At 35.7% G+C, this 14,293-nt stretch overlaps 1 protein-coding gene and 1 long non-coding RNA gene across 4 annotated transcripts; both read right to left on the bottom strand.

Moving 5' to 3' along the window:
* Nucleotides 1-657: 657 nt before the first annotated feature.
* On the bottom strand, nucleotides 658-2,571 carry LOC114530992. Of its 2 annotated transcripts, XR_003687806.1 has the most exons (3): nucleotides 2,422-2,571; nucleotides 1,792-2,249; nucleotides 658-832 (listed from the first exon to the last, which is right to left on the bottom strand). It is a non-coding gene; the product is annotated as an uncharacterized LOC114530992 (long non-coding RNA). The 2 variants fall into 2 exon arrangements; XR_003687805.1 differs by lacking the exon at nucleotides 2,422-2,571 and having other exon boundaries at nucleotides 1,792-2,311.
* Nucleotides 2,572-4,850: 2,279 nt separating this feature from the next.
* Nucleotides 4,851-12,073, bottom strand: LOC114530989 (transcriptional enhancer factor TEF-1-like). Of its 2 annotated transcripts, none has more exons than XM_028552617.1 (13): nucleotides 11,957-12,073; nucleotides 11,479-11,774; nucleotides 9,275-9,339; nucleotides 8,813-8,878; nucleotides 8,514-8,684; nucleotides 8,090-8,242; nucleotides 7,898-7,966; nucleotides 7,680-7,739; nucleotides 7,362-7,532; nucleotides 7,207-7,265; nucleotides 6,979-7,060; nucleotides 6,548-6,700; nucleotides 4,851-6,065 (listed from the first exon to the last, which is right to left on the bottom strand). In XM_028552617.1, the coding sequence occupies exons 2-13, from the start codon at nucleotides 11,660-11,662 to the stop codon at nucleotides 5,952-5,954; spliced, it is 1,347 nt and encodes a 448-aa protein (XP_028408418.1). In that variant the 5' UTR covers nucleotides 11,663-11,774; nucleotides 11,957-12,073; the 3' UTR covers nucleotides 4,851-5,951. The 2 variants fall into 2 exon arrangements, with proteins under 2 accessions (XP_028408418.1, XP_028408419.1); XM_028552618.1 differs by having other exon boundaries at nucleotides 8,816-8,878.
* Between the last annotated feature and the right edge of the window lie 2,220 nt (nucleotides 12,074-14,293).

Genomic DNA, 14,293 nt, shown 5'->3' with positions numbered 1-14,293 from the left:
ATGCGAGTAATTTTCATCTATTTTTGTGAAGAAATTTTGCGGGGCATTTAAAAATTTAGAATAATAAAATTTTGTGCCATTTTCCCCTGTAATTTGACTGAAATACTAAATCTGATTGGTTATTGATTGTCGTGCAGAGCTTCAATCCTATTGGCTTATAAATTATGTGATTGGTGCTCAAAAATAGTGCGATTTCAGGAATTAATCACACTATTTTTAACGAATCAGATTGCAAGAAACTCAATTGATTTCAAAATGAGTATAATAAAGCCGGTAACCAAGTCCGCCCCTGTGCAGCCATGACGTGAGCACGTTCGTAGTCTGGCTTACTGATAACTACTTATTTCAACGCTAAACGCAGATGTTGTCCCGGTTGATGAAAATTGGGCTGTACTGATTAATGTACAACAACGTGAATAGTTTACAACATTAAGTTGCAAGACGTTGTTGACAAACCATGTTTGTGGTCTTCTTTTCATCCACTAGAACAACATACTAGCTAATTCCCTCTTGAGTCTTGAAATTTTAATTTCTCTACAAGTGTAATAGTCATTCTCATTCTCATATAAGCTCAAGTTAATGTTTCCTTCAGCTGAACTATATCAAATTCTTGAAAATCATATGTTATGTATAGGTTTTCTACACTGATAAAGGTAGTCGAATTGTGACAGTAGTTTATTCTCGATAATGAATCTGATACATTTCAATTTTCGTTACTATATATATATTTGTGTATGTTGTATTGTATTTTAGTTTTTCGTGGACATTTTCATTCTTCATACTGTATTGGAATTTCTGGTCTCTCTGCTTCAGCTAGCCGTTGCTTTATATACTACGGAGGAAAATAGAACAATTTCACTAAATTTGCCTACAACAATACAATGATACAACCAAATCAGGTCCCTAACCCCAATCCGAGCATCTTCAAACGTATTTCACTTAACATCACTGACCCTCCCCCTGTTCAGAATAGTAGAGATCCTTTACTTGGAACTTTTTCTGAGTGTAGGGGCAACTGTCCCCCTGTCCCCCCCCCCTAAGCTGGGCACCGTCCTTACTAACATGGGAACATTATGTCACACTGTCAATTCCAAAACTCTGCATGGTATTCTTCGGGCTCCCATTCTGTCAACGGTTCGTATGCGATGTGGTGGGGTGATATTTTTTCATCGTCATTTTTTTAACTCCCACCCGTGTCATAATGAACGGTCCTCAATGGTGCCGACACATAGGATGTGCCATTGGATTCTTAAAATCATGACCTTTATGACTATCAGATTATGTGGGTGAAAAATAACTTGAATATTGTAAGCGCGATAACATGCCCAAGTTTGCGTTTCCTTTTCATACAAACTGTAAATGTGGCATAACAACTGCCTAAAACCAGAGAGGTAACTCTCTGACATGACAACGCCGTTACACGGGTCGAAACGTCGAGAAATGCTTTTATTTATGTTAGGCAGTTGTCATTTACCACATTTCGCGCTTCTCCTTGGTTACATTATACTGATGTATTATTACTCCGGCGTGCATGAGTGAAAATTCGCCTTGGTTTTTTTTTTTTTTTATTATTTATTTTCGTCGTCGCGTGTGTGTATCGTGTATTGGCGTGAAATATACTAGTATTTGAAATGTGTATGTGACCGTATTTATCCACCACGTCACAGTTTTGTCTCCCAAGAGTTGTGGCTCAGCTTTGGCTAATTTCCCGATGCGCGGTTTCAAGACTGGCACGTGCACGGCACGCCGGAGTTAACGTCTGAACAGGCGTCTTGTTATTATTATTATTACCTTGTACAATCTAGAATATTTCTTTAAACGGTCTTCTCTTGCTTGTGGAGTATTGATAGTCTTAGATACCTTTGAAATTCCTCGTTTTCCATTTTTTCCCGTTTTATCAAAAACAACCAGCAAACTATCAGCGTCATGTACGGTAAAGAGCAGAACAGCTAGAAATGTTACAATTAGCGAAATAGAGCGCATTTTAAGATATTCTTTTTAACGTAAGTTACGTTTCTTACTGTTCGGCTTCGGCGATCTTGTGATTTTCTTCAATGTTGCACTCCGTTATATATCGTCTCTTTAGTTGCAATTAATTCTTATCTCGCACTTGTTTCTATTATAGATAAGATCAAAAACGGAGCCTTTCTATATTTCAAATGTGAGGTAAAACGTCACATTCATAATATATCTGCCAAAACATGGTTTTTGGATTGGTGGATCTGTGTGTTAAGACAAGTAGTGGAAATCTACAAATAAAAAAAATAAATAGAAAATTAGAAATTAATTTTTCTTTGTGTCGGTTAAGAAACAATCAAGAACAAATAATGTTGTGGGTAGAATATATTGCCTTAATTTTCATCTAGTGGTTCACGCTGAGAACGTGGAAGTTTTTAGAAAGGAAATTAAAAACGTAAATACCTAGTGGATAACTTTTTAGCTACCTTAAATTTCTATACAAATCTAAAAAGAAATTTCAAAGTCGTACACACAATTATAGGGTAAATCATTTAAATATACTAAGTCGAAATCTATAGGGACTTCTAGTCGGTGCACCTGTTTATGATGTATTTAATAATATCAGATTTTAAATGTTATTAAGCAATGCTTTATGATTTGGGGCATCGTTATGTTATGTCTTCTCGATTTTGATCAAGGTTATCAATACTTAACAAAAAATGAAACGAAACGAGATAAAATGGTTGTATCATCCGGTGATATTATCTTAATTTAAATCGCGTTCTCGAATATGGCAACATGCTGGTACAAGATAACGACTGCTGTTATTATGAGTACACAACGTGAAATGAGTGAAAAACAATTCAGAAACGGTTAGCAACGGTTAGTTCGTCCGGTCGTTAGCAATAGCAATAAGAAACATCTTTAGGAAACATGTATGTATTCTTACCAGAAAACCGCCGAACCTCACAAAACTGGGATGGAATCCGGATGCACGCGCATGTCGCTCGACCAATTTCTTCATTCAATGAATTGTGTTTGAAACCGCCTTGTCACTGAGTCTGAGTCAGTGTAGCAAACAGGTTTTTACAACGATATGTTTTCATTTATTATCACATTGCTTTTTCACGGTTGTCATTTACGACGTGCCAACGAGTTGTCTAGTTAACAACTTTGTTAGCAATTTGTAATAGCCTACATGAGAATCCGACCACGTTCCTATTAAGTCAAGTTGTTGATGCATTATTGGTAGTTTTTAGCCGGTCCAAGTGCACTGCCAAGTGCACTGCCTTAGCGTTTGATCCACCGTAAGCGGTAACGAATCTTTCCGACAAAGCATCTTGCATTACAAGCATCCATGCATGCATTACGTTTTGGTCCATAGATGTCTATGCTTCGTCCCTAAGTTGTCAAATGGTTTCATGAAAATTTATTTCAATGACCACTTTCGGGGTTTCAAGAAATGCTTTGGAATGGTTTCTTTAAAATGCCCATTCAGGCCATACATAAACGCCAGTTGCATAAAACCAGACGCTCGTCCACTCTCGTACCCAGGGCCTTTTTGCCGATTCACTGAGAACAATCCTGAAAATATTATTCAAATACACTGATAAAATAAACTCTGAGGCAGTGGTTATACATTAATGGGAAAAAAAAACGATGGATTGCCGGTTTAAATTGAGCAAATTTTGTGCAGTTTTTCTTTTCAAAACACATGTAATAGACCCCAATTAATGGTAAAAAACGTCTACTTAGGTTGTCGGGAAATAATTAGGATAGTAGGAATACAACAAAGCCAAGGGCTTGATGGCCTAAAGGCCTAATAGAAGCTTCCTGAAATACTGTGTGCGCCACACTTATAATCGAATCTTTTTATTTTTCAACTGAGATCTTGTTGTCTTGTTAAAACTATATACATCCATTGTGATCGGGTTATCACGACGTAGGACATGCGTGATGATGATTGGTTGAGACAATAAAAAACAATAGTCCATAGAACTCTCACGAGTTGTATGGGGAAAAGGCACGTTTGTCAGACCCGGTTGACACTGTCAAAGCTTCTGAGCTCACAGCTGGAATAAGCCTAGAAATTCATCGACTGAATGTTAACGCGAAATAATTCAGTGTTAATTAATCAGCCCCTTTTTATATTCCTCAAATATTTCTACCAAAGTTGCTTTAAAACCTAGAGTTTGCCGTTTGAAAATTCCAACTGTGTTAGTTGAAAAAAATGGCATTGCAAGCCGAGCATTTCAAAGACTGTTAAAATGCAACACAAATTTAAGGCAGCCATTTTAGATCAATGCTGTTCCTCGCAGCGCAATAAGCAACAAGCAGATGCCATTATATTAATCAGAGCGCTTACATATAAAGGGCGGTGGATATGGATTTAGACCGGGTATTATATAAGCGCAGCCTCTAATATAATTATGTCAGAGCTCGTGCACTAAATATGTATGCAATTGCAATTAAGCCGTAATTGTTCTACGCAAGTTGAAGCGTTCAAATTTTACCTTATAGTTGTTCATTGAATGTAATCAATGTATCAATTTATCGATAGCCTCTGGCCGGCTATTACAAATACAAAAAGGTCTGACACTTGATTAAGTTGGAGCAGAATAGAAATTCAATTTGATTCGCTTTAGTAATCAATAATCATTACTATCTTTTATTATCGTTATGTGTTTCTATTTGTAAATATGCTAATTAACATTTAGTTGCTAAAGACGAGGGGCCGGTTGTTCAAAAGCCGTTTAGCTTAACCCTGGGTTAACCCAATGGGTAAATCTTTTCATGAATTCGGGGCAAACGCTATTTTTTTAATCTATGGTATTCAAAGTGTCCTGAATCGAGGAAGTACAACAGTACACGCTTGGAAAATAAAACGGCAATATTTATGAACAATAATATATTTTAAAAATTTCAAGTAAAAATGTTACTAATTCATCCTATATATAATCATAGTACATTGTGTATCTATATAAACATTTATTATAAAAAAAATTCATCGTTCATCGCGCTATTGAGTTACGTTTATCATACAAATATTATATATGAACATTCAGCGCAAATTCATGGTAAATATATACACAACTTGTACATCAACACAGTATCTAGAAATCTTAACGTGCGCACTGCGAAGTCGCACTGTTTGTTGTAAGAATGATGTTTGAACAAAAGACGTGGTCACGACGTCTAAACATCATAATTTTCATTCTGCAAACACTGGGCAACATTCTAGTCTCGTGAATCGCAGTGCAGTATCACAGTATGCTCCGAAGTATTGCTCGGGGAGGGGTGGGGGCATTATTACGACGTGAAAAATGGGATATGTATAAAACTACATATTTGGTTCAGTAAGACTAATTAGTAATCACTGCCCCGCTATAAATTACGGCTAATACTATATAAATGTCACCTGACTGCTGATTAATATCTACTGATACATGTCTTTTATCCTTCCTTACTTGGAAATATGTTCGTTTCTATTGAACATGCGCGCAGCACATGCAAATCACACGCGAAATGAGGGTATATAGGCGAGTTGAGCTATTCAGCATACGAAGAGCTTTAGATGATGGTCAACCACTGTGGTCAATTGATAGATATCAACTTCCAGGACACTTCCCTTTTCAAGGCAATATTCCTGGGAACGAGGTTGATTTTAATATATGTACTGCAGGAAGTAAAAAATCGCGGGATGTTTTTAACTATCAAGTGGACTCTAATCGATCACCATCTGAAACCCGATTATGTAGTGCACAATGACGTCATAACTATGGAGCAGTTATGACGTCATTGCATATGATCGATAGCTTTAAGCTTTGCTCTATGAACGCATGTGTATACTTAGTATTTATATAAACAAAAATCTTGTTTCCATGGTTACATAGCGTCATCACGGAAGGCGCACAGCACTTCCGTATATTGGGTATATTTCTTGCTCTCTACTCCCTGTCTTACTCCCAGTTATACTCCGATTGCCCAGGACTTTAGTCTTTGACCAGTCTGTACAGGTGATGTTGAGCGCCATGTTCACTCGTGGAGACTTCAAACACGTAAGAAAGGCATAGTAGAGTATCCTGTGTGTCCCTGTTTGTCACGGTCTACAATGACAACATATAAAATTCATGAAATAAATGCAAACGCAACCACTGACCTATATCATGAAGTCGTGTGATTGCAAACAACAAAATTCCTATTCATTATTTGCAGATCGTTTTGTCAAATTGTTATCAGGATGTTGCGAAACTCAAAAATGGCACCTCAAATGGACAAACGATCTGCTTGACGTAAGTAGTTTTCTATCAATATTATTCCAACCAAATGTACATGCATGACATTATAAAGAATATGTTTGTCTATTTTGAACCAAACCCTCGTATAAACCAATTGTGGTCGAGATCAATTGCGCATACCCATACCCAACAAACACATCGTGTATATTACTACACCATTACTCTGGCGAGTTGATTGCACAAATTTTGGGAACACGGTGTAAGGATCAGTGTACATTTCTTATAGTATGGTGCAACCCAGCAGGGAATGCGATACCTAATGACTCAAGCGCAGTTTCTGACTGACCCACCTGTAAAATGGTAAAGTTTTCCAACACGCTGTTCATCATGTATTTCTCTGGAAGTTGTTTGAGTTTGTGAATAAAATTAATCATGTATTCACACATGGGTGATCGATGTATTCTGTACACGAAACGTCCGTTTTCAAAATGCGCGTATTCCGTCTGAAATGAAAAGCAATTTATGAGTTGTGTCAATGACAATCCAGGCAGTTGGCCCAGATCACCAGGTTTGTAGATCAACCTACACTCTTGAGTTTACAGGGTATTCTTGGACATCTGTTGCCCAGTGACACTTAACCGTTTGAAGGCCATCAATAAAAATAACCAATCAGGATTCATGCTCACCCAAGTAGCCTAAGTCCAGTTTCACATTGCGGTCCGTGACGCACGGACAAAACTACCCTGGAGCAAACTGGTACTTTATGGGTACAAGTACTCACCTCAACTTTTTCGACGACTTGCTTTCCAAAAGAACAGACTTTCGTTGAACACGTAATTGTCATGTTTTCACTGGATTCGTACCTACAGAAATGAAGGGATCATATTCTCAAACCACTGGTTGCTGGAGGTTGGTTATATGGTGGAATTTCGCTCATAAAATGTTCAAGGTATGGTTCTAAAATTTTATCTGGTGACTAGTCGAAATTGTATTCGGTATTGTTACTTACGTGCTGGAAACACCATAAAACGACCCCGATTCATCTTTTACATTCGTATTAAGATCAGCCTAAAAATTAAGGAACAATCAGCATTTACCATTAATTCAAATCAAACAAATTTCTTGTTGGGAACTATTCGGTCAATTCTTCACCGTTCAACTCACCCAAAATTTGACCAAGAAGAATACAGATTGTGGACCCTTTTCATAAAGTTCTCGTAAACCTCCCTTTTTCTCAGGGAATTTATCGTATATTTGTCGAATATCCACAGCCTCTAAGATCGAATCTTGGAAGTTCACATTTGGTCCAAGATGGACAAATAGATGCTTGTGATACTAAATGATAAAACAAAAATTTTTATTACAGTGTTTGTGGGATGATTGATAAACTACACATACCAAGATTCATCGCATCTGGAAGAGCTGCAAGTCAATGGATTATGATTATGATATTATAATAAACCAACAATCAGGTATTCATACCGAGTCTGCTTTTACACCAGTCTGTTCCACAAATGCTTGGAAATCAATAAGACGCAATGGCTATAAAATTGAAATAGAAATAATAACATAAATGATAATACTGTATTCCTTTGTACATAACAATAATCACACACATCGGCTAACCCATGATTGGATACATAAATTTTTGAACTGGTCGCATGTGATCAGTAAAAACATATTGATAATGTTCCACCTACCATGTTTCTGTTTGACCAGTTTGAGTTTCCGCTCATTGTTAATTGGTTGCCACCTGGGTAGGCTGATCTCTAGAATATAACACCAGAAATATTACCAAATGTACTTTTGCTAGCATGCAAAAATTGCTGTTTAGACTTTCAAATATTCAGTGCAATAACATTCAACAATAAATATATACACTGGTTACCTACCATTTCGTCATTTGGCGAACTGACACTGGGTACCAATGCTGTAGACGGCCCTGGCCCTGGACTTCCACCAAATAATGTCCTTGTATGTGTTGTTGGAAGACCTCCAAATGATGTAGGAGTACTTCCTGGTTGGGTAGCTTGGTTGTTCCAGTACTAAAATTTCAATAGTCAAACTTTAAGTTTCAAACTTTTTAATAGGAAAGTTTAATTAATAGTCCTACTCTTCTAAATTATAATCTTTAATCCTTTTGTGCTATTGAAACTTGTATTTTATCTGGAACTAGGTATTCTGGTGACATCTGGAACTATTCTATTTATATATATTTTATATATGTGTTTATGTACATGTGTTTGTATATGTATACATATGCATACACATAATTTCCAAGACTCAATAAATTGAATTAAATTGTTGAAGGATTACCTGAGTACTAGGCAGGGCAGGTAATGGATGCCCTGGATGAGGATTGCTGTAATGATCATTGTAATTATTTGAAGGTGCAGGGTTTTTGTTATGCAGAACTGAGGCAGAAACAATTTGTGCAGAGGACATTGAAGCCATAGTTTGTAGTGCTTTGTCTCTTGCAGCTTGGTCCTATGAAAAGAAAGTGTTCCCTTTAACATATACCTTGGGTACCATGTGTTGTGACATAAATTTTAAAACAGTTACTTCTATAAAACCATGAACAAAATATGCATACTTACTACACAAAAAATACTTACTACCTTCAGTTTTGATTGAATTTCACGAGCTTTCTTTCTTGCCAATACTTGAATATGACTCGATACCTAAAGACATATATATGACAAATGTAATTCTCTACTCTAATGTAACAGGGGCTGGTTGTATCAAGCCCTTTTAGCTTAAATGGTGGTTAAGATCAAAATGGAAAGCAAGTTTGTCGTTTTATTCAACATGCAAACTAAATATTTTTAACCATAATACAAAGATACTGTTTACAACTACATATTCAGTGCATAATATTCAAGTTGACTCATTCAAGAGAGTTGTAAGAGTGTTATCTAATTTGGACTTATCCACTGTTTAAACTAAACAGGCTTCAAACAACTGGCCCCAGATGTCTTAAAGATTATTAATTAATGAAGGTAACATTGTCAGACATTATAAGGAACACATGACAATTTGAACAGTTTCTACTATCTTTGTTTTTGCGACACATTTACCTGTTTTCTAGTCCTGGTTTTCCCAGTTCTCAGCTTAATGTATCGAGCAATTAGTTCATTTCGACCTAGAAAATGAACAGGCAAATTTTTATTGTTAAGGCCATTTGGTAAAACTCTCTCTAATTGTGGTTTTTTAATAGTTTCAACATACATGGTTTAATAGTTTCAATATATATATTTTAATAGTTTCATGGGTTTCATCAATATTGCCTGGGTACCATCAGAAGCCGGCAACTGACAAAGTTTGCCATCTAAATGTTTTTCATCTGCTTTTTGGTGTTTGGGATCTTGCATTCTTTTGTTATGTATTCACATGCTATGCTAACTGATCATTACTAATACAAACTTTAAACAAAATTTGTTAAAGAAAATTTCCACATTTACCACAAATTTCCCTATTAATTATTTTCTGGAAAAGCTTTTTTTATAAAAATGTATTCTAAGAATGCAGAAAATACTATTTCAGAGACCCAAATTCTAGGATATATTTTTTCAAACAATAGTTCAGGCTAGCATTTTGTAAAAACACTCATACCTAAAACCTTGCTATCTACCTTCCTATAACTTCAGTTAATTTAATCCTGATAACACTATTATTGAAAGGAAATAAACCACTCTTACATAGCACCACTTGTGACAGTTAATATTGAATTGCTACAAATTAATTGCTATTTCAGATGAACATCTTTATTAAATACCGACTTCCAACACTAAAAGTTGGTTAGTTCTACAACAATTGTTTGCGGGAAACCACATATAAATCTCTTGGTTAAAACAATCAATGGGATTAAGATATACAAATACAGCCAAGGCTAAAATGCACTTATTAGGTGTAAAAATATGTCACGATATATAGCAATTTATCGCCTATGTCGAAGAACAATTCCAGTGCATTATATGTCATTCAGCTTTTGATTTTGTTTAATGTATTTTTACACCGAACTTTTTTTCTGCAATACCGGCTTCTGTGTGAAGCCACTTTGTCAGTATTTGATATGCTATTCAAAATCACTTTAAACGATCATTGAAAACATTTATAATGATTTAAAACTAGTATCGAAGGCAAATGAAATAAGTCAAATAGCATTACAATAATGTCCTAATCACAGTGTAAGATCAAAGAGACATATGTGCCTACAAGAATTTGAAAACATAAATTGATATAAATTGCCCGCCATTGCATGCAATTTGTATGACCTGGCGTTTAAAAGGGAATTCTTAGGCAGTAATATATGATTAGAAAATGAGTTACGATCATTTAAAGTTTTAAATATCTTCAAGTCACAGCAAACAACGTTATTTAGCACGACTTGGCTTTCTGAAATGTTCTACCTGTACACGCTACAGTCGACAGATTTGGTCAAAAGACCAAAGGCAAAACAGCAACGCATTGTTTTTCTATGGCCTTTGGGAATAGTCAAAGTAACAGCGAAATACTCAAGATTATTAGCTCTACGTGCCAGCGTAACGATGTAGAAATGAATGTGCTTTGAAATTCGAAATATTTTCATACTCTAGGAATGTTTGTAATGCATTCTACGTGTTTAAAACTAGTTAAAAAATCTAAACACATTTCAACTTCCGCTAGTCACATCAAACAGCCATTGTTGAAAGTTGGTTTGGTTCTACGTTAAAGATTTGGCATATTTTCCACGTTGCATGTCAGTAAAAAATACAGTTCATGCAGATTTTTTTTATATTCTTTATATTTGCATTCATCTACGCAGAAATGGGGCGAAAACAATGACAATGTTCGGCATAACATGCAAGTATTCCAATGTGTCAAGGAGTCATTTTGTTAACGTACAGACGATCCGATCACAGGAAAAAATAAAGGATAACAAAGCTTTCATATCAAAAGGAATAGAATGATACCTAGGGCTGAGTTTACTTAAGGCAAACGGAGGAATGAATATAATGAATATGTTCGATGAAAGGCACAAAGTTATATATAGTCCTTGCAATATGGTTGCTTCTGGCACGAAGCCGTTGCAGAGACAACGTGATCAAAGGCCAAGTGGATATTCAATATCCTAGATAAACGAGATTTTCAACCCATTCCTGTTGTGTAAAATTGCATTTAACAACGGCAAACTATTGTAGAAACACTCCAACATATTTCGTGAATAATCACAGGATATTTCCAGTCAGTATAGAAGACAACGAGGCAACAACGAAGACGAACAAGACTCATTGATACCTACCATACATTTTCCCTTCGTCAGACAATATAATTTTCCTCCTGCCACATGGTGGATAAATCGCTAGAGCTTCTTGAAAGCTTTGCTCAATGTCAGGGGACCAAACTCCTTCGGCATCATTAGCCATATCTTCAGGAGATTTTGCTTTGTCCTCCGAATTCGACATATCTAAGCCGTCAGAATTCATGGGGAAAATTCGCTTTGCAACTTGTATTATTCTCAAAATGTCTCAAATTATAACCTATATTTTGTTGTACAATTATTCGCTACACTGTAGCACCACAATCCGGAAGCTGGGTCTAAAAAAATGAGAAAAATGTGAATCATTCATATTAGATTTACAACTAAGACTTTACTGGCCATATAGCGAGCCACTTAATTTCAATAGCGCGCCTGACTGACTGGCGAAAAAATCTTGAAATTCCAAGGCGATCCTGCTTAAAATTTCCACCAATTTCATCAAAATATAATGTGTTTATACCTCCTCTTTATGTCGCTTGATAAAATTTTCAATTAATATGAGCAGTTAGCCTTGCTTGTGGATAAACTTGCTATGTTCGGAATGAATTGAAAATATGCAAGGCTCGCCTCACTGTAAACTGCGACTTCGCCTGTGTTAAGTGGGGGGTGGCCAAATGCAATTGTTTTAGAAAGGGTCTTTAGGAGAAATTCTATACGATTGTTCTGAAAAATCGCTTTTATGTAAAGGAAATATCATACAATATCACCTTATATATTGACCATACAAGTCCCAGTTGCCTAAATGTATTACATTGTCGCGATAAATAGCTGCCCGAAAAAACGTATCAATTTGGAATCGAATATTATTTAATTGCTACATCTATATTCTCCCAATATGTTAGAAAAGCAGAACACTAGTTAAGAACATTCCAAATGCACGTCACGTGTCCATATATGGTAAAAGGAAATTAAACAGCCCTAATTATTTCAGACGTTGCTTCGAAATTCAATAATCATGTATATATAATTTTACATCTATACAGACTAATTAAAACCAAATGAAATGCTATATCTGGAACAACTTGCACAGTTTGATTGCCTTTTAAAAAGCTTTTAAATTGATAATCTTTTTGCTAAAAATACAGAGAAATATTCACGAATTTAGACCGTCTGATCTATTAAAGGTGATTGTTCTCAAAAAGGCAGCAAGGTCATTGACATTTGTCAGTGCTGAGAACAAGTAATAACTCAACGCAAACAAATTTATCGACAAATAATTAGATTCGAACTCTCTTTCCAAAAATACGCAGGTGTTGATATAAGTGGGTACTCGCTCAATGTTTTTCATGCGACTTCAAGTTGTAATTTTTCGAAGCAGGCTGCAATTTACACTTTACTGACTTTAGTCCAAGCCTTTCTCACTCTTGTTCCGCTTCCATGGACCTAAGCTATGTGTGTAAGTGGAAATATTGCTTGTAAAACGGAGACAACTGTTGCAAAAGGTCGGGCATCGAATCAACTTTTTGATTAAAGATCAAACCACTTAGAATAGAATCATAGACGAATTACAACCGTTATGACTATGCAAAAAATGTTCACCCATAAACTCAGTTTTCGCTTCACTGCTTTACGTAAATTGATATTGTAGTTGTATGATCTTATATTAATAAAGATTTGATTGTCCCGTTAATAACCTTCGTCAAAATATTTAATTCATATTTCGGTTCTATTCATAGTTTATATTTTTATCGTTTTTTTGTTTGGTTTGATGTGTGTACGTACTATGATTGAAAGTCGTTAACAATTATTTGGCATTTAGCGGTAGACTTTTAGCAGTTTAGTAACTACCAGAGTTAGCAGAAAGACACTGAGATTGGTGGGTTTAAACACTCGAACATCCTAATTGCAGCCCTAATGACCACGAATAAGGTCAAATAACAGTCAGCAAAAATGACCCGACTGTAAGTGCTAAAATCCAATATTCGGTTTCATCTATATAAACAAAATAAAGACCCATTTACTACACTACGCACAATATTCGGGACGGTACTGAGAAAATGGTACGGATGAGATTTCAAACTGCCAAAGAATAGCACTGAAAACTGCCATCGAATTTCAACCGTATCAATTTTCTCCGTTCATATTTCATACTATTTTCCATTTCAGTTTTGGTACGGATATAATTGAAAATAATGAAATTTGGATTACCTAGTTGAAATGGGGCTTAACACTATATGTTAGTTTTACTGTCGATAGGTCTCAAACCAAGGTCGTAAATTCGAGTTTCTAAGTTGCAGACTGTAATTTCAAAATGATTTAGCAGCCGGTATATATACGATCTGTATGTACTTTTATGATAACGGTCCCCCCCACCTAATAGTCTGTATTGTACATAATGTTTGTATAAAGGCAATCCTGAATCACCCGAGCACACACACACACTATCAACTCATGTACTTTTAACTTCATTCGCCTAGAAACTGACGGAAGATTTAAGCATGCATTACCATTTGTTGATTGAGAATGAACGAGTAAATTGCAGACTGTATTTCGGGTATGTTTATAAGTGAATGAAAAAATGCGGATTTCCTTTGTGGTAAACGAATTCGTGAGATTTGTAGTGGCTGTTTCGTGCATTCATTTCGTTAATGATATAGCTGTGAGATCGAAACCGGTTTAGTTTTTGAATTGAAAGTAATCCCACGAGCGCGAATTATGCTAATTTGGAACTATTCGAAGCTATGATCCTAGCCTTGACTTGAAATTACATGATTACTTTTTAAAACATTTTCAAACGCAAGGTAAAATTCTTACCTGAACAGTATGCAAAAGCCTATTAGTTCCTAATTCTTTTATG

The sequence above is a fragment of the Dendronephthya gigantea genome, unplaced genomic scaffold (genome assembly GCF_004324835.1).
Source record: "Dendronephthya gigantea isolate DGI-Jeju-01 unplaced genomic scaffold, DenGig_1.0 000067F, whole genome shotgun sequence".
Lineage (NCBI taxonomy): Eukaryota > Metazoa > Cnidaria > Anthozoa > Malacalcyonacea > Nephtheidae > Dendronephthya > Dendronephthya gigantea.
This window is presented reverse-complemented; position numbering and strand designations above follow the sequence as displayed.